The sequence below is a fragment of the Diabrotica undecimpunctata genome, chromosome 3, assembly GCF_040954645.1.
Source record: "Diabrotica undecimpunctata isolate CICGRU chromosome 3, icDiaUnde3, whole genome shotgun sequence".
NCBI classification, from domain to species: Eukaryota; Metazoa; Arthropoda; class Insecta; order Coleoptera; family Chrysomelidae; genus Diabrotica; species Diabrotica undecimpunctata.
In genome coordinates this window covers 84,512,097-84,534,072 of record NC_092805.1, presented here as the reverse complement: position 1 = coordinate 84,534,072, position 21,976 = coordinate 84,512,097, and the positions used below count along the sequence as shown (strand labels likewise).

Genomic DNA, 21,976 nt, shown 5'->3' with positions numbered 1-21,976 from the left:
AACCCATCAACGCTATAAATAGGTAGTCCAGAGTTGAAATAATTCAAACTCATTTATTCTAGGGAATGAGTGTAGAATTTTCCTGAAGCCCTTTTACATTTTCAAATTTTGTCAATTCGTTATTTGAGTGCCAGAGAATTATCGATCGGATAGAATTACCGCTCACACATTATTGCTCATTTAATGTACATGACATGACTTTTCGCACGAAATCAGCACATTTTTATTTTGTATTTAGGTATTTCTTATCTTCAGTTTTGTCTACGAATTGGTTGTTTGTAATTTGAATATGTATTATAATTGTTGAAACTGTGTGCTACATTTTATAATTTATCTATAATAAATATCAAAGTAAATATTGTTGTTGCATTAGCTCTGTCTGATATGTTAGTGAATAAAGTAAAGGAACTGAGGACTGCTGTCAAAGGTATTTGTGAAACTCGTTGGGTTGGAAGGCATGAAGGTCATCTTCAGTTCTAGGGCGAATTAATCATCAAAATATACAACGCTCTTAAAACAATTTCTACGTGGAAGGACAGTAAAATGTCAGCTGATGCATTTTCATTAATGCAAACTATTTGGAGCCCAGAATTTCTCATTTCAGTAGTATTTCTTAGTGATGTTTTAGGTAAAACTGTATCACTTAGTCGTCTACTTCTGTCACCATAATTAGATTTGAAGAAAGCTGCTGAGGTCATAGAGAACACTACATGCACAAAATAAAAGATCAAATGCTGAATCTGTTTTTTTAGCAAACTTTACTGTGAATTAAACGAAACAGCTGAACAACCAGACATTTCAGACTCCCATAAACATCACTCATTTACTCTCCCTAGATAGTAGAGAAGTATACGAACTAATATGTAACTTTTTATTTAAAGTTGGTTACATTATTTAAAAACTAATATCTTACATTACAATTCTGTGGCTAAAGGACTAGTTTCCAAGCCAACTCACCAAACACACACACACACACAACCAGACATTGAATTTAAGGTGGCATAGTTTCTCGTCAAACCTGTCGTCAGAACCAATCTGCAAACTCTTGCGAAGAATATTTCCGAAGATCTATTTATTTACCCTTTTTAGACAATATCTTAACTGATTTAGAAGAACGACTTTCACCGAAAGTAATGAATCTATTTATGCTTTGAGTTGTTTTACCTAAAACTAATATCACACCAGAAGATAAAGTTGCATTTAAAACATTGTTGACTTCCAGGATATTGTTGGATCATCTACTGCATATTCCACAGTACAACAAGAGAACAAGAGTTTTCATTGTGGATTCAAAAGTGGAAAAGAGTCGTGCAAAATAATGGAAAACTTTCTGATTCTATTTTAGAAGTATCAGAATATTTCTGCAAATATTAATTATACTGCCAGTCACTGCAGCAATAGCAGAGCTTAGTTTTTCTACGCTTAAGCATCTAAAGACTTAGCTTATAAATAGAACTTCGGAGGAAATCATAACTGGTTTAGCACTCATCAATGTGCATCCTGTTTTTTTCTAGGTGTTGATGCAATCATAGAGCGATTTGCTAAATCGGATAGGCGAAAAGAAAAAGAATACATTTTATAAAATTATATAATATTTACTTATCTTATTCTTATAGTATTTTTAAACACTGAATTTTTATTTACCACTCGTTGTCGGCTGTTGCTGACAATTCGTGAGTCACATTATTCAGTCAGGAGCATTTTCTTCTTCCTGGGCGTCTTTTTCCTTCTACTTTCCCTTCCATTATGAGTCGTATTTTTCTTCTCTGTAAATATGTCCTAGATAACTCGTTTTTATGTTGTTTACAATATTTAGGAGTTTTCTCTCAGTCCTCATTCTTCTCAGCATCTCGTTGTTGGTCACGTGCTCTGTTCACGAAATCTTCATCATCCTTTGCAAAACTCACATTTCAAAGGCTTCTATACGCTTCATACTTGTAATTCCGAGAGTCCACGTTTTCACTCCGTATAGCAATAAGGAATAAATGAATGTTGTTACAAATTGATATCGGATATCCAACGATAAGATGGAGTTTATTGGGAATGTTTAATATATACATTCATTAATGTTTACACTTACATTAAGTTATTGCATTTAAATTACTTAACTTTGGTCTATACTTATTTTTCCTTGGTTTGTTCTTGATTTTGTAGCCATAGGATAGGTGGATTTAAATTAATTGTCTTTAACATACCTAGTTTAAATTGACAGTCCCTGATTTTTCAGTATTTATAGTGTAATAACTTTCCTTTGGTTTAATAATCTTGTACACTTGATTTTACTGTCATAGAGTATGTGGGTTTAAATTATTTTTTTTAAATAATTATTGAGGAAATGGTTATCTCAAATAAAGCACAAATCATATCAATTGTAAAGGTGTAAAAATCTAAACCCTATAACAAAATCACCCTTAAGACCCATGACCCCCTCTGACAAAAATTTCTAGATCCGCCATTGTGTAGTCACGATTACATTTTTCTTGTTATTGTTACGATAAATATACTGGCCTAACTTTTATGACTAATTATTCTGTTTTATTGTAGAAATTTCGGTGGAAGTCTAGAACCAAAATTATGGTGAATGAGCCGGCCAAGCTTCTCGATCTTTCGATGCTGTTCTAGTATATCAGGATTTCGTATATAAATACAACATTTTTATATGGAGGGCAGTTAATACTCAAGACCCGCGCTCGCGAATTTGTACGTACGGATATAATAAATTATTGTCAGATAAGTTAATATAAATAAAGAAATAAATTAAATCCGTAAGTGTTATAAATATTGAACCTTTTAATAAATTCACAACAAATGGTGTCAGAGTGAGATCGAACATAAATTAGACTTATAATAATAATACAAGTGAATATAAAATAAATTGTGAAAATGACGACGATTTATGAGCTGACAGTGACTACTTTAAGAAGACATCTAGAAGACAGAGAATTAGCTTCTACCGGAAAAAAGGCTGAGTTAGTCCAACGACTAAAGAACGCTTTGCTAGAAGAAGGACTAGATCCAGAGACTTATATATTTGAAGACAAACATGATGCTGTCATCTCGTCGATTTCGAAATTAGAGAACAAAGTCTCTGGCGATATTTCGAAAGTTTCCGGCGACATCGCTTCTTTAGAAAGCAAAGTCACTTCTGAGATGTCTGCCCTGGACGATAGAATATCTTCGTTAAAAAACCAAGTTGCTGCCGATATGTTAGCCTTCGAAGAAAAGATTAAAGAGATGGAAAGGAAGATGGAAGAAACAGGGACAGCAGAGAGAGGTAACAATCCGATTACAGTGGAGATAAAAGAAGACGAGACGAAATTTAAGTTGGAGACACGGCCGAAATTTGAAGGAAGTGGAGGTTCTATTCATGTTAAAGTCCCAACTTTCGACGGAAAATCATCATGGAACAACTACATGAAACAGTTCGAATCAGCCGCAAGAGCAAATGGATGGTCTGAAAAAGAAAAGGCCGTAAACCTGACTATCGCTCTTCGAGGAGATGCCTTAGATGTGCTTCAGACCATAGCCGTAGAGGAGACCGATGATTTCGAACAACTGAAGAAGAGGTTAAATATGCGATATGGCCACGAACATTTGGAGCATGTATATCAGTCACAGCTTAAAAATCGTAGACAGAAGAAAGATGAGGCTCTTCAAGAATATGAGGTAGATATTGCCAGATTAGTACGATATGCTTATCCAACAGCTCCCGAAGACATGATGGAAAAATTGGCCGTTCAAACGTTTATTGATGGTCTTCGTGATCATGAAATGCAGAGAACACTACGATTAGCTCGTCACAAGACGCTGGTTGATGTCTTATCCGCCGCCCTCGAATACGAGTCAGCTACGCAGGCCTCTGGCGGGTACAGTAAAGTTAGGACTGTAAAAGAGGAAGGAGATGAAGATAAACTTGACCAGCTCTTTAATTTGATGAAAAGCATGACATGCAAGAAAAAGAAGACCATAAAATCAAGAAACTCACCATCAGGAAAACCAGAACGAGTCAACCCTAGGGAGGCAGCTTCGACCCGGAACTCTTCCAAAGACCCTCTTATACTAATAGCTTCTTTGAAATGTCGTGAAGATAGTGTATATGTAGATGGAGACATAAATGGTAAAAAGCATACGTTGTTGGTGGATACCGGAGCGACCAGAACCATTATACGCCCGACAGTTCTAAACAGCCGAAAGAAACTGTTACCAACGAGGTTGCGACTTCGGACCGCTACAGGTGAAAATGCCAACATTCATGGAGAAATCCAGGTACAATTGGGAATTGGAGCAGAAAAGTTCGTCCATACTGTTATAGTTGCTGACATCGAAGAGGATGTTATATTAGGAATGGACGTAATGAATATGCATGGATTCCAATTGGATTTTAAGAATAAGGTAATCAAAGTTGGCAACGAGGAGGTATTTCTCCATCCACATAATGACAACACTGTGCAAGCAGCCATTACAGAAGATACAGTCGTGCCTGCGAGAAGCGAAACGATCATAGTAGCGCGGCTACAGGGACTTGTGGACGAAGGGAGACCTGTTATGATGGAGCCTTGGAACCACGACGATGAGGTTGGCCGTGGAATCATAATTGGAAAGGAATTGGTGACTTCGGCTAAGGAAATTCCTGTGAGACTTATCAATGTCAACGACTACCCAGTGACCATAAAGAAAGAGACAAAAGTAGGAACTTGTGTACCTGTGACATCCATAATCCGTCAGGCGACAACATCTGATAATTCCAACGACAAATTCGACCAAATGGTTGCAGTTGCAGGACAGTCTCTAAACCAGATGGAGAAAAGGAAATTAAGGGAATTTCTTCGGCAGTATCGTGATATTTTCGTACCGAAAGGAGGAAAAACGGGAAGAACTACCGTTGTTAAGCATAAAATTGATACTGGTAATGCTAAGCCAATTCGTCAAACAGCTCGACGATTACCACAGGCAAAAAGAGAGGAAGCTGAAACGATTGTTCAGGAAATGAAGAAAGACGGGGTGATAGAACCTTCTACGAGTCCATGGGTCTCTCCGGTGGTCCTGGTTAAGAAGAAAGACGGAACGACGAGGTTCTGTGTGGATTACCGTTTGCTGAACAACGTTACCAAGAAGGATAGTTATCCTCTGCCTCGGATCGATGACACATTGGACACATTGGCTGGAAGTAAATTGTTTTCTACTTTGGATTTGAAGTCTGGATACTGGCAGGTAGAAATGGACCCAGTAGATAAAGAAAAGACAGCCTTCACCACAGGATCTGGATTGTGGCAATTCAACGTTATGCCATTTGGACTCTGTAATGCTCCTGCGACATTTGAGAGGCTTATGGAAAATGTGTTGAGAGGGTTATCTTGGAAAACATGCCTGGTTTATTTAGATGACATAATCGTCTTGGGGGAGACATTCGAAGATCATTTGAGGAATTTAGAAAACGTTTTTAATCGACTTAAAGCTGCCCAATTGATGCTAAACCCCAAGAAGTGCCAGCTATTTCAAGGTAAAGTCAATTATCTGGGTCATATAGTCAGTAAAGAAGGAGTGGCCGTGGATAAAGGAAAAATCGATTCCATTAAGGAATGGCCAAAACCAACTGACAAACATCAAGTGAGAAGTTTTCTTGGACTATGTACTTACTACCGGAGGTTTATTAAGAAGTTTGCAGATATCGCTAAGCCATTAACGCGACTTACGGAGGAAGCAAGAGATTACCGCTGGGATACAGACTGCCAAAATGCCTTTGAGACCTTGAAAAAGCATTTAATAACAGCACCAATTTTAGGGTATCCACTGCCAGAAGGAGAGTTCATCTTAGATACAGATGCAAGTAATGTGGGAATTGGAGGAGTGCTGTCTCAGATTCAAGGAGGACAGGAACGAGTCCTCGGATATTTTAGTAAAGTTCTTTCAAAACCTGAGCGGAATTATTGCGTCACGAGGAGAGAACTTCTAGCAGTAGTTAAATCAGTAGAGCACTTCTATCAATACCTCTATGGCAGAAAGTTTCTAATCCGAACCGACCATGCCGCCCTTAAGTGGTTGATGCAGTTTAAGAATCCAGAGGGTCAGATAGCCAGGTGGATCGAACGACTCCAAGAATACGATTTTAAGATTGAGCACCGAGCCGGAGTTAGCCACAGAAACGCTGATTCTCTTTCCAGAAGGCCATGCCCAGCAGAGTGTCCCCACTGCAACAAAACGGAATCCAAGGAAGCGGCAGTGCTAAGAACGACGATTGTCAACGACGACTGGACGCCTACTAAGATAAGGGAAGAACAAGAGAGAGATCCAGTTATACAGAAAATCCGAAAATGGAAAGAGGAAAACCGTCGACCACCTTGGCAGGAAATATCAAACCTATGCTCAGTAGTTAAGACGTATTGGGCCCAGTGGGACTCATTTATCATCGAAGATGGCTTGCTTAAACGAGTCCTGGAAAATGATGACGGTTCAGAGAAGAGAAGACAGTTGGTGATCCCAAAGAGCAGAATAGCCGAAGTACTTCGTCAGTTACACGACAGTCCATCGGGAGGGCATTTTGGTGTAAGGAAAACCCTTCAGCGAATTCGGGAACGGTTTTATTGGATGAACAGTTCCGACGACGTAAAAGACTGGTGTAAGAAATGTACTATTTGTGCTACGAGTAACGGGCCTCACCGGAAAAGGAGAGCTCCTATGAGACAATATAATGTTGGAAGCCCGTTTGAAAGAATAGCTTTGGACATTGCAGGGCCATTTCCAGAAAGTGAAAATGGGGGCAAGTACATGTTGGTAGTAATGGATTACTTCACTAAGTGGGTCGAGATTTACGCACTTCCAGACCAGAAGGCCGCCACCGTTGCAGATAAGTTGATCCAAGAATATATCAGCCGATTTGGAGTGCCTTTGGAGATCCATAGTGACCAAGGCAGGAACTTCGAAAGCGATCTATTCCAAGGAATATGTGATAGACTAGGCATGAAGAAAACAAGAACTACAGCATATCATCCGCAATCTGATGGTATGGTAGAACGGATGAATAGGACAGTTGGCAAATATTTGACAAAGATGGTGTCCGATCATCAGCGAGACTGGGACCAATACCTTCCGTTCTTCACAATGGCCTACAGATCTGCTGTTAACGAATCAACAGGCCAGACACCAGCGAAAGTCCTATTCGGACGCGAAATGCGACTACCTTGTGATCTAGAGTTTGGGTGTCGACCTGGAGAAGATGTAGCAGGTGAAGATTATGTGATCGAATTACGAAGAAGAATGGACGATGTACATGAGTTGGTCCGTTCCCACCTTCAGATCGCTAGCGACCGAATGAAGAAACGGTACGATACACAAGCCGAAAAGGGTTGCTTTAAGAAGAACGACAAAGTATGGCTGTATAATCCCAAGAAGCGAAAAGGTTGTTCTCCCAAATTGCAGCAGTTTTGGGAAGGTCCATACCTCATCATGGAGAAGATCAACGATGTCATCTACCGAATAAGCAAGATTCCGAGGGGAAAGCCGATGATAGTACACCATAACCGGTTGGCATCTTTCGAAGGTGACCACGACGTAGATGAAGAAGTGGAAGTAAACCAAGTCCAAGATGTGTCTGACCTCACGTTTGAGGAATTCATGGGTGCCTATGGAGGTACCGGTAAAGCGAGACATGGTGTTACCACTGAAGAAAAGCAAGATCTACTCGCGCTCCCCGATGACTACTCGCTGGCCCTTACCATCCCGGCCAGTATCAAAGACGCACCAGGGTTGGCATCCGTCTTTCGAAGGAAGTTTGGTCGAGTTGCAGAACTTCAATGCCAAGTGCCAGCGTCCGGTAAAACCTTGAAACTCCAAGATGCATCACGTTACCTTTTCTACCTGGTAACAAAAGACACTGCCCGTGACCAACCTACCTACCGAGATGTATGGGAAGCCTTACTTCAATTGAGAGGGCACGTACTAGAGTCCGACGTGCAAAAGTTAGCCATGCCAAAGTTGGAGTGCCGCCAATTAGATTGGAGGGTTATCCGAAATATGGTGGAGGAGATCTTTAAAGACACCGAAGTCCAGGTGTTAGTCTGTTGCAATCCGCATAGTTACTGGTGCGGAGAGAAAACCGTCCCTTGTCATTTTTATACAACTGGAAGTTGTAAAAGAGGGTCCAGTTGCCGATACCAGCATACAGTTCCGGTTCCAGTCCCGACAAGGTTCCAGGAGGAACCATCTTTTAAGAGGGGGGCAATGTTACGATAAATATACTGGCCTAACTTTTATGACTAATTATTCTGTTTTATTGTAGAAATTTCGGTGGAAGTCTAGAACCAAAATTATGGTGAATGAGCCGGCCAAGCTTCTCGATCTTTCGATGCTGTTCTAGTATATCAGGATTTCGTATATAAATACAACATTTTTATATGGAGGGCAGTTAATACTCAAGACCCGCGCTCGCGAATTTGTACGTACGGATATAATAAATTATTGTCAGATAAGTTAATATAAATAAAGAAATAAATTAAATCCGTAAGTGTTATAAATATTGAACCTTTTAATAAATTCACAACATTATAATACCATATTGGCGCCTATGAAAGATCGAGCAGCTCCGTATGGATGTCGTATTTTAAGCATTGTTAGGGAAATTTCAACTCTAAGGTACAATATGTTTAGTCTAAAACAGTCTAAAAATATCTAGCACTTCACTGGATAACGTCTACTGCACGAATGGCTTTGCTGGACCGCTCTTTCACGAGATACCTGTTCGACTTTACTTAAAATTAACATAAAACCAATGTATACATTTAGTAAGAAGTTAATACATTTTGTTAGAAAAATAAATTTTTCTTCTAATTTCAACAACTTAGGAAACTGTAGTTTTCAGTATTTTATATATTATATCTTAGTATAGTAATTTAATTATTAAACCAAATGAATATAAAATAAATTCCGTTTATATCTTTGATTTCAATTCTATGACACACTCGATTTAATTTGTCTTATTGTTCTAGGGTATGGACTTGGAAATGCAACTTAGGGCGGCGGAAGCCAGAAGGGTCGACCTAGAAAGACAGCATGCAGATGCCCTTCAGGCCCTCAGAGGTTGCGGTCCAGAAACACTCGAAGCAAGACAATCCAGAGTACGGGAATTAGAAAAAAAAGTGGCACTAGAAACAGTGAGGTAGTATATATATTTTAGTTTTCTATAAACTAAGAAAAACCGATATATGTATCGTTCATTGTAAAGCAGAGTAATTCTATGTTTCAAATAATATAATGTTTTGCTTAATGGGATTTTATTTAGTCATGTGTCATTATAAAATATACCAAGTCACTTTTATAATGAAGTAAATCTTGGTATTTGGCACGATTTAACCGTATAATAACATATTTAATGATGTGCCTACGTATGTACTTAAATGGACGAGTTAAATAAACAAAATCTGAGAGTGAAATGACTAAATCTTAAAGTAATTTATGACAACAAATATCAGTAATACTTGGGACTATATTGTTTTCATAATAAGACAGGTGACATGTACCTACCTACTTCTGGAGCAAAGCTGATGTTGGAAAAGCAATAATTTTTGACGTTTCTTTGGTAAATTTATTTTCCCCAAAATATTTGCAAAGGATTAAAATATTAGTTGTTATACATTTCTGTAGTTCGACAGTAGTAGTCGACAGTTCGATAGTGTAGTAGAAAGTTCGACAATTGTAATTGTTATCTTTAATTCTTTATCTTTAAATTCCTATAAAATTTACAGTAAGAAAAAGTAATAAGCTGGCTATTGTTTGTGAATAGTTTTTGGTTGGTACTTTTGATGTTTTCACAGAAAGACAGTTGTAAATTGTATGTGCGGACCTTGGAAATTTGCCCAAATTGAAAAGGTACAATGTTAGATGCTAAGATGGATTTTTACTACACTCCTATCGATATTTTGTTATCCATTTTTATAAGTTGTTACATTTTTGTAGAATTATCAATTTAAATGTGTGCATGTAAACATCGCTATAGCAAACAATAAACATTTTATTTAACTTTTATCGTATATTAATTTAAATTAATAAAGTAATATTACTTGCAAGTATATCTCACGACAAACTACTAGCGAGTCAAGACACGAACCTTAACGCGGCGTTCCACATTAGGTATGCATTAAGATTCTTTCGCCAAATAAAACAGAACTATTAAGACAACCCTTTTCTTTTCAAGGTAGTTCCAGACTATTACCACCAATAATTGTTAGCTCAGTTTTCATATAAAACAATTCTTTTTTTTTAACGATCCAGAATTTGGAGTAATCGAGACCGCTAATATCAGTAATGGACAAATTTATTGTGTTACCCAGTCGGTTAATACTAAAAATAGTAAATTACGAAGTACCTCATCGAAAAAAATCTATTACAAATATTAAAAAAATTATGATTATGACTTTTGGCTAAATAATATGTATATCGATTAGGTTTGAAAATAGTATCAATACTTCCAGATTATTTTATGACGATATTAAACACCGAAATAAGTTTTCTATAAAAAATTATGTAGATTAAAAAGTAGACCAAAACAATGGAAGACAATTGCTTAAAGATTGCAAAAGATTAAATAATGCTCGACAAGTCCCTAACGCAAATTCACTCGAATCATACACTCCGCCAATTTACCACCAGTAGGTACTCCAAAATTGCTTCTAATTTTCACAGATATTTTAACTCGTTCATACAGATAATACTGATGAACATTTATCCAATGACTGAACTATATTCACACAAAACCATGTAATAGTGAAGTAACTTCAATAAAAAAATGTACATTTATTTGTTGAAATAATTTTTGTTTTATTTTCATGCTGACTACTAGAGGTCGGATTTAAAAGCATAAAAAAAACGCGAAAAAGGCGCTTAAAAATCATAACGATTTTATGAAAAAAAAGCATATACATTTTGACAAACCAGCTTTTTTACAAAAATTAGGCTAAAACATATTATATAATAATTTCTAAGTTTAGCTAGTAAGAACCTACTATAAATTGAAAAACAAAATAGAATAAACAAAAAAAATTGACACTCCTTAGATAAAGGAGAACATACGATTTTTGTTTAAAGCTTGAAATAACTAAATCTCGGCGACTGTGACTCAAAACACTCTTATAAATCGAAAAGCACCTTTCAACGTCCATACTGATTATCAACTTATCAGTGCATACTTATACTACTACCGGATCTACTACTACTTATACTACTATTGTTACTACTGCAGGATCCATATTTATATTTGCAACCTGTTCTTCATTTAAAATTAAAAATATTTTCTTTATCTTTTTAAATTCTTCGTTTTTTGTTAGTATATCTTTGAGCTTTGTTAATACTATCTGACTAATTTTCCAGGGATACCTTCCATCTTTTTTTCAAACCTGTTATTTTTTGAATCGACTTAACTAATGACATTTACTATTTCTCCAAATATTTTATTATTTTACTCACAAAACAAAAGTTGCTTTTAATAAAAGCAAGATTATTTTGTAATTATCTTTCACGCAAAACATCCTCACCGACAATCTTTTATCGATCTGCTAGCAGTATCTTGAATTTTCAATACAAAGCTATTGCCATTTTCGATATATTTGTCGTTGTATAAAGCTGGATCTAACCATGTACCCTACCGGGTTAATACTGGTTCAGGTGGCAATGAAATGTTAGGCAATCTTTCTCTAAATAGTTACACATTTAAAGGAGCTTTAATAAAAAAATTTTCCCATTTTTTTCCAACTCGTTAACAAGTGGAAATTACAACCATATAGTCTCAGCAACGCAATTCAGGCCGTATACTAGACACATACAGTCATACAAGTGAATTATGTTTGAATAAAACACTTTAAGATTTGATGATGTTTTGATCATATATGGCACAGCATTGGACAACATTAATACTATTTTATTGGTAAGCACAGCCTTGGGAAGATAAAAATTTGTTAAAACTTCATTTACGAATCTTAAAACTGTATTATTAATTATTGCTTCTAGTTCTTTTGAGCACACTAAATAACCATTTGTCAAGATTTCTTCGCGAATTACACCAATGATAAAATTGGCGACGTTCCTTCCACAAATATCTATAGTCTCGTCCACAGCAAACCAGATATAACTGTTCTCTACTAGTGTTTTTAATTTTTTTATGGTTTCCTTGTAAACGTAATTAACATAATTTTTCGCAGATTACATTCATCCGACACATGCTGTACAAAATAATTTACCATCTTTACTCTGTTGAGTATTAACTCTTTTAATTCCTTTATCCATTTAGTAACGGTCAGTTTTTGTTTTGGTATTTTAATTTAATTCACAAATATTCAATGCGGACGGGGAAATTTCAGAAGCATCTAAATATATGTGCATAGATATGGGCGAATATATTGACAAATAAAGATTAGCAAAAATTTCGATATTACTAATTAATATTTTGTGACCGGCTTTACATGATAACAAAATTTTGAAAAAAATACCAAATACAAATTAAAAAAAAAGCATAAAAAACCGGTATCAAATAACATTTTTGAATATAAAAAGAAAATATTCCTGTTTTTATTATTTACCATAAGCATTATGCTTAGAAATTCGGACTCGTAAGTGACCACTAATAATAAACATTGAATGAATACGTGCTTTTTCTGCATATTAATTTGAAAAATTCAGCTTCTTCTTCATCTTCTTCTTCTTCTTCTTCTTCTTCTTCTTCTTCTTCTATCTTCTTATTAGTCCATTCTGCCTGTTTCTTTTTTCTTGAATTATGCCTCTATCTTATATTGCCGCTCCATGTTTTTCGTTGTCCGCCCAGAGTTCTTTTATCTTCTCTTCTTATCGTCTGTTATTCTGCTTATATAATTATTCCATTCTCTCTTCCTATTCAGTGTCTTCAGTATCCAGCCTTCTACATCTTCCATCTTGCATGCTTTTCTAATTTCGTTACTTCTTTTTCGATGCCTCAGGATCGTACCTTCTTTGTCGCATTTATGTTGTTTCTAGTATTCTTTTTATTTATCAGCCGTATATGCCATTATTGCTCTTATAACCGTTTTTTAAATTCTTGTCCTAATTTCCATCCTACTATATTTTCTCCTCCATATTGTATTGTTTAGATAACCTGCTACTCTATTGGCTTTATGTATTTGTATTTTAACTATTTTCTACATCATCGTAACTGGAGAGTGTGATACCTAAATAGTTAATTTCCGTATTATGTTTAATGCTGGTCCGTCAATTTCTATTTTACATCTGGTCGGTTTTTAAATAGTAATTTTTTTTATTTCTAATCTTTATGGTTTTAATTATTTTATCCATTATGAAATAAAAGAGTATAGGGCTTATAATCTTCTAAAGGTCTCCCTGCGTTATATATACTCCCAGTGCCAGCGTCTACTTCCACTGTCGTATATATCTTCGATTGTTTTAATGATGCCCAATAGAAGTTGTCTATTGTATAAAAAATAAATATCATCCTTCAGTCTTACTCTGTCAAAGACTTTTATAAGTCAATCAAGCAAAGCAATAATCAACGCCGTTGTTTCGTAGTGTCTTTGACGTGATTTGTTTGACAACAAACACTGCGTCTTTATATGACCTTTCGCTTCGGAAACCTTTCCCGTTATTCATCCTCATGTTACATTCTCTCATTTATTAATTTGGTTAAAAATTTTGTCGTTAGTTTTAGCGTGGTGTTTATTATATTGATTCCTCTATAGTTTTCCCGTTCTTTATTGCCACCTATAAAGATCAGGATTAGTTCGCTTATTTTTCATTCTTTGGAAATTTTATTGCTCTGTAATATTTTGTTGACGAATCTTTAGTACGAGTGGTAATTGATCTGTCATGATTGTTGCGTAATTTTTTGTTGCCAATTCTCTTATAGTTTTTTATGTATGTGGTGTATAATTATTTATGTAATCTAGATATGCCTTTTTCATTTCTTTACATTTTTCTTTTACTTCCTTACAGAACCATGACGTTTTGTTGTGAAATTTCTTATTCCTATTTAATGTTTTTTCGACGATAAATTATTCGTTTTTATTTTTAATCATTCCTCGCTATCCCTACTCTATAATACATCATCTTTCGCGATTCGGTTCCTGTTTATGGATTCTGTTAGTCTCGTTTCACATAAGTAGTTTATTGGTTGCCAAATTCCGTTAATGGGGACGGCATAGGAAGAAGAAAGAAGTTTGTTGGGCCGTCTGGTAGGTTTTCAATTGATATTTTTGTGATGTATTCTGGTTGTGGGTTCGTGTTGAATATACACTTGTTCATTCGTAATTTCCGCATTACTAATTTGTAATCACTTGGATAGCACATTATGTGCATCTGTAAATCAGTGAACTTTTTATTGAGTTTCTGTTCTCTTGTATTCAGAAATTTGATATTCCAAGTACCTATCCTTCATATATTATTCTTTTTTTCATTTATGCATTGGCCGGTTACTTGAATTGATCGTCTTCAGTAGATCCGTCCGAGGCATATCCTTGTATTTATAGTCCTCAGATAAGGTGCTAACCTGGTCGGAAGAAAATTCAGCTTGATAAAGATAATTAGCTTTTACAATGAACTAGATATTTAAAAAATTAGAAAGTTTTTTTGTATTTTTTCTAAGATATTCTAGTAAATTTCAATGGAATACGGTATTGCGTTTCTTGTTTTCAGGTGTGAAGAACTGCAATTAGAACTAGCATCAACACAGAGAGGCCGAATGGGCACGAGTGTACAGGGCATGCAGATATCCAGCAACATGGGTGGCCAGTCCTGGGGCAATAAAGGTACAGAAATAGAACGAATTATGGCTAAAATAGAACAAGATAACAGAATATTAGCTGAGTTAGACCATAGTCGATCTACAACTTTGGGTAAGTTAGAGTAGGTTGTGGTCTAGATGTATCTTAGAAACACAAGGGATTTTTAAACATAATTATTTATAAAGCGACAGAATATTTTTTGTTTAAGTAATTATTTTTACTATATTTTAGATAATATTAAAATATTCTAATATAATATTTTTATAAAGCTGAAAGGAAAATATTTAAGTGAATAAAAGAAGGTGCTGAGAAAAAAAAACATATATGGCATGACAGTCTTACTAAAAATAATGACCTGAAATTATCTCCAATCAGTACGAGGCTGTTGGACAAAAGAAATAAAAAAGGAATTTAGAAAGAAAACATATTTTGGCTACAATTTGCTTAAGAGTTTCTTTAGATCAATGAATAGAAGAATCTATATATAATCAAACTATCTTTCTGCACGAGAGAATTATAGACATGAATAATAAACTCTCTTCTTCATTGATGAATATATACCTCCTCAAGAAAGGAATTTTTTGTTTCATCTGTCTTATTTTGGGGATAAGTCCTGCGTATATTCATTTAAATTTAGCTATGTATTCTATAATGTTCTATACACCATCCACTTCTACGAATTTATACTTCTGCTTATTTATTTATAAGTTGGCTCGGAATTAAGTTTTTATAATTTTTATCTTTTGATATTTTATGTTAAAGCCTATCTTCTATGGTGCGTCTATTGCTGGAGATCATTCAACACCTTGCTATTAAATTTCCGGTTACCTAATATAATGTATATTTATTGATACCTGAGTGTCCCTTAGCCCCTTTTCAGACGAGGATACTGTATCCGAGACGCAGATATTACATAGACTCAAATGGAGCTTTTCACACGAGACGCGAGTTACAGTACAATGACCGCTACCATCCAGATAGTTCCACCACGTGGATTCCAACACGGGGCTACCTCTTGAACATTCTGGACTAAATTGCGACGTATTGAACAGCAAGATCAGCAATTAATAAATTATAAAAACACTATGTTAAAATCAATATTTTTCAGTCTGATTTAAATTATTAATGTTGTTACTAAAATCTTTGTAAGTCGAAATAAAAGTTTTAATTGTGAAGTTCAGTTTTTAAAAAAGCGATTTTCCCAAGAACATTCATAATTGGCGCAGTCAGTAGGATAGTGGAAGAGTCTTTATAGATCCTCGTCACTTTTAAGTGTTTGTCCACTGTTCCAAGAACCAGCCCCAGGGAAACCGTCTGCAGAGTTCACCCGAGGGAATTAGAGAATTAGAAGTTAGAAGAAGCCTTCAGGAGCAAAGGAATGCACATCGGCATCATCTTTATCCTGTAAGCGATTTTATTATTACTTAGAATTAAGAAGATTAGATTTTGAAAGAATTCTTAATAAATCAGACTCCTCTGAGTCCTTAGATTGAATCAGAGCTAAATAAGAAGATAAATAAAAGAAAGATTTGAATAGAATAACACAAAGATTAAAGTAATTTAAAAATATCTCCTCTAAGTCCTTAGATTGACTTTAGAGTCAGATTTAGACAAAATTGAATAGCTTAATAAATACTATATATTAATAAACATAGAGATTAATAGATAGAAAATAAGTAGATTAAGATTTATATATTTATATATTGATTATTGAAAATTACTATACCGATTTGACTATTGACTATATATTATATTGAAAATTTTTAAAATATGGCAGTTCCACAATTTGACGTTAAAAATTTATGCATTCTTCCAAATTTTGACGGAAATCCAAATGAATTACATGAATTTATTAAAGTTTCTACAATACTTCTAAACCATTATTATGACAGACTTAATGCAGCTAATATACAAAACAAATTTTTGCTTCATGGTATTATCAGTAAATTAACAGGTAGAGCCAAGGAAGTTATATCTGTATATGGATGCGAAAGTTGGGACGAAATAAAAAACGCATTAATTCAAAATTTTGGAGACCAGAGAGACGAAAATTCGCTTACAAGGGATCTAGTAAATTTAAGACAAAGCTCAACAGAATCTATTATGCATGTTTACGAAAAAATCATGGGACTTTTAAGCTGTATTAATAATTACCTAGAATTACATACGATAAATGCCGATATTAAAGGGAGCAAACAAGAATTTTTCCATCAACAAGCTCTTACAACATTCTTAGCAGGCCTACGAGAACCAATGGGCTCTGTTATCAGAGCAATGAGACCAGGAAGTTTAGCCACGGCAATACAATACGTACAGGAAGAAAATAATGTTCGATATCTTCAAAAAAATCAAATAAGTCAACCTTCAACATCAGGAAGAAGCGAAAATTATCAAGAACGCCGACCTCAGAGAGAGCAGATGCCTGTACAAATCCAGAAACCATTGTACCAGCAGACAAATTTTGCACCTCCACGATGGCAGCAACCAATGAGACAATTCTATCCGCAGAATCAGTTTCAGCAACCACATCGGCAACAAAACTTCGATCAATTTAGACAAAATTCAAATCCTCCAGCATTCAGGACCCAGAACCAGTCAAATGTATGGGCACCCAAACCTGGACAGTCAAAACAGTCTAGACCAACACCTATGAGTGGAATATCAGAAACCACAACCAGAGGCCGCCAAAATTTTACACCAAATTACCCAGCACAGCCAAAATTCACCGTAGAAGAACTTTACAATATACAATGCCACGGAGATGAGCAAGAAGAGAATGCCAACTACAATGATTACTACGAACCTGAATACGACAATTTTCTGCAAGATACATACGAAAATCAACCAACCGAATACGAAGAAAACGTAAATTTTCGAGAGGACCCACCAGAAACAATCGGAACGTAATTGAACTTCATTCATTTCCCGACAAGAAGGAGCTACCCTACATCGAAATCTCTAAGCCTTCTTTACGACTTTTAATCGATACAGGATCCACAAAGTCATTTCTTAACCCAGAAATAGCTTCTTCATATTTTCCAAGTTACATAAAACATGAACCCTTTGTCGTCACATCAATTTTTCAAAACTATTCCCAAAAATATTGTGACGAAATTCCATCATTTTCAGAATTTAATTCTGACAGCAAAATGAAATTTTACCTCTTTAAGTTTCACAAAACCTTCGATGGTCTTATTGGCCTCGACAATCTAAAACTCTTCGAAGCCCAATTAATCTTCCCTAAATCGCTTCTAGTTACAAAAGATTCTACAATCCCCATTAAATATTACGAAACAAATAAAACACAATTTTATTCCATTCATTTGGAAGCAAATTCTATTAGCCAAGTGAAAATTCCTGTCAAAGAAGAAAAAGGAACCATCATTATTCCTACCCAAAAAGTACAAGGCGTTGTAGTACGAGAAGCCCTTACTAACGCCGAGAACCACCTTGCCTGGACCGAAATTGCCAACTTCACGTCAGACCCCATTCATCTTTCTCTTATGGAATCACTCGAAAGCAATAAAATAGACATTCAAGATTTCCATATATATTCCATGGAAACAACCCCCGGACCAGACTACAGACAAGATATCGACGACTTAATTAAAACCGAACATCTTAACGAAGAAGAAGAGGAACAAGTTCGCCACCTATGCCGAAAATTCTCCGATATATTTCACCAACCAGACACTCCTCTCAGCTTTACTAACGAAGTTAAACACCACATCAGAACCAAGGATGAGGAGCCTGTATATACGAAATCATACCGGTATCCGTATGTGCACAAGGAAGAAGTAAAGAAACAAATCTCTTCAATGTTAGAGCAAGGGATCATTCGACCAAGTCAATCGCCATGGTCCTCGCCTATTTGGGTCGTGGCAAAGAAACCAGATTCATCCGGTAAAATAAAGTGGAGAATAGTGGTAGATTATAGAAAGGTCAACGAGAAGACAATTGACGACCGATACAGAATTCCTCACATTAGCGATATTTTGGACAAATTGGGAAGATGTCAATATTTTACGACCCTCGACTTAGCAAGCGGATTTCACCAAATCGAGATGGCTGAAGAAGACATTCCCAAAACAGAATTTAATGTGGAAAATGGACACTATGAATATTTAAGAATGCCTTTTGGACTTAAGAACGCTCCGTCCACGTTCCAACGTATGATGGACAACGTATTGAAGGGACTTCAAGGAGAAATATGCCTCGTCTATATGGATGACGTAATAGTATATTCAACATCACTACAGGAACACATAGTAAATCTCACAAAAGTATTTCAACGACTAAGAGAAGCCCGACTAAAAATCCAAGTCGACAAATGCGAATTCTTAAAAAAACAAGTTAATTTTCTAGGACACGTAGTCACACAAGAAGGCATAAAACCGAATCCAGCGAAAATTGAAGCAATAGAAAAATATCCAATACCGAAAACAGCGAAAGAAATAAGAGGATTTCTTGGACTACTGGGATATTACAGGAAGTTTATTCGAGACTTCGCAAAAATCACAAAACCTCTAACAAGATGCTTAAAAAAGGATGCAAAGATCGAACATACACCCGAATTCGTAGAATGCTTTGAAACGTGCAGGAAATTATTAATGAATGAGCCATTATTGCAATATCCAGATTTTTCCAAACCATTTAACCTCACAACAGATGCCAGTAACTTCGCTATCGGTGCAGTACTTTCCCATGGACCAGTTGGCAGTGATAAACTAATTGCCTTTGCTTCCAGGACACTAAATGAAACCGAAACCAAGTACTCTACAATAGAAAAGGAAATGTTAGCAATGGTGTGGGCAACTAAGTATTTTCGACCTTACCTATTTGGAAGAAAATTTAAAATACTTTCAGGCCACCGTCCTTTGCAATATCTATTCTCCCTAAAGGAACCCAACTCCAAACTAGTACGTTGGAGATTAAAATTAGATGAATTTGACTACGAAGTAATTTACAAAAAAGGCAAAGCTAATACAAATGCGGACGCACTGTCTCGAATCGAAATACACACAAAGGAAACTAAGGACATCGATTCACAAATTAAGGAAGTCTTTGATGATTTAGTAGACATGGAAGACGATGGATGGTCAATGACTAATAATCCAGATGCAGATCGAATAATCGACGAGATTGTAGAAGAAAAAGCAACAGAATTAATTCCAGAAAACATCCCAGAAGACATTGTTGAAAACGAAGATCAAAACATGGACGAAGACGGAAATGAAACAATACATACAGCAGTAGAAAATCCAATTCTTGGTATACCTATTTCGGAAAAACCACTTAACTTCCACAATAACCAAATTATAGTCAAAATCGTCAACTACAATCCACGACCTCCAGCAATTATACAAACCTTTCCGAATAAAAGACGTTATCATATCCAGCTGTCGAAAGATCAGTTAAAAGCTGATACCATAAAAATTTTTAAGGAACACCAAAGCAAAGCTCTCGATAAAAGAACAAATGCTATACGCTATAATTGGATACAATAATTCCATACATTCAGCAACGAAGTTAAGACCCATCGACATATTAAACGGACATATCGACGCAAAAGATCCCTTTGACGTTGACATACAGAAAGTAATACTGAACAATTATATCCAAAATCATAGAGAGATAACAAAGGAATTATACAAGGAAGTAAACCAGCAAATACAAGAGAATAAAAATAAAGTCATCGAAAATAGAAATAAATCGAGACAAGACCCTATTACGTATAAACCAAGTACAAAAATCTACACACGGAAAACAGTTACCCGAAATAAATTACTTCCGCGATATTCCGCAAAACATATAAAAAGAAATAACGAAGTGACTGTAAAAACATCAAAAACTACAGTTCACAAGAAAAACATAAAACACCAACCTAAATCAAAAACTAATTCTGAACCTTCCCCACAGGATCACCCTGACGACGGGAGAGGAAGTGAAGATCAAGGACCTAAAAGACAACCCAGGAATAATTCCCCTCAACCTGGGACAAGCAAAGATTCATACTAGTACACACGATTTTATACACCTTTTCAAACTACTACCAATAAAGGAAGAATTAGACAGAATTGAAACCCAGTACGTTGCAGTGACCACAGCAATTCAAAATGGACTTAGCCATCCGTATTTTAGCAGTTTACAAAATTTCGACCAAGCTCTTAGATATCAATTAAAATCAGCTCAAGAAAAATTCTCAACAATTTACCCCTATAGCAGAACAGAAAGAGGGTTAATTAATGGAATAGGAAGCATTATCAAAGCAATTTCTGGAAATCTAGATCAAGATGACGCAGAAAAATACAACAATGCTATAGAAACCTTACAGACGAATCAGGAAAATTTTATAAATCATCTTAATCATCACATTAGCTTGAACAAGAAGATTATAAAAGAGTTCAACGAAACTATCACATTACTAACACATAACCAAGAAATAATAGCAGAAGAAGTAAATAATATCAGCACGAATCTCAATACATTCATTTTTGACTTCAATCATTATTTGCAAGCAAGGAATGTTCTGGACCAATTAAATTTGATCCTTCAAATTATACTTTAGTTACTTAATGACCTAGAAGAAGCCATTACCTTTTCTCGTGTAAACACTCTCCATAACAGTGTGATCAAGAAAGACGAAATAAAATGGATCATCAATAAAATGCTAGAACACCACAAGGCAGACCAACTTGTGTACATCGAAGACGAGGACATCCTAAAGTACTACGACGTCATCAAAGTAGATGCCTATTATTCAAACCGTACTATTATATTTATCCTTCATTTTCCTGTCCTACACCCTGATTCCTTTACTTATTATCATTTATTTCCTATACCTACCACAAATTCTACTACAATCATTCCTCCGGAACCATATCTCCTCATAAACGAAAAATCCTTTCAATATTTGGAAGAACCATGTGCCCGAATCAACACAAGATATCTTTCTGTACCAAAATTACAACTCGATGTTCTACAACAAAAATTTTGGGCCTAAAAGGAACTTATCTCATCAATCTTCCGCCCAGATGCGAATTCAAAACCCCAATCCAGAGTTACATAAATTCAAGGACAACCATCCCAGAGCAACCGCTAATGCTTCCCAAAATAAGGACCATAGATATTCAAACAGCGATTAAATTCAAACCATTAAGGATAGATCACATACCCTTAGACAAACTGCATGAACTCTCTAAGGAAGAGGAACATCTAGAGACAAT

The 21,976-nt window shown here is 35.6% G+C and overlaps 1 protein-coding gene across 2 annotated transcripts in view; it reads left to right on the top strand.

The window, feature by feature from the left end:
* The window catches only part of LOC140436986 (RIMS-binding protein 2-like), a 404,098-nt gene that overhangs the window by 128,752 nt on the left and 253,370 nt on the right, over positions 1 to 21,976 (top strand). For both annotated transcript variants that reach the window (XM_072526193.1, XM_072526194.1), the window contains 2 exons: positions 8,982 to 9,151; positions 14,662 to 14,861. In XM_072526193.1, coding sequence (XP_072382294.1) covers positions 8,982 to 9,151; positions 14,662 to 14,861 — 370 coding nt within the window. The remainder of the gene's footprint in view (positions 1 to 8,981; positions 9,152 to 14,661; positions 14,862 to 21,976) is intronic.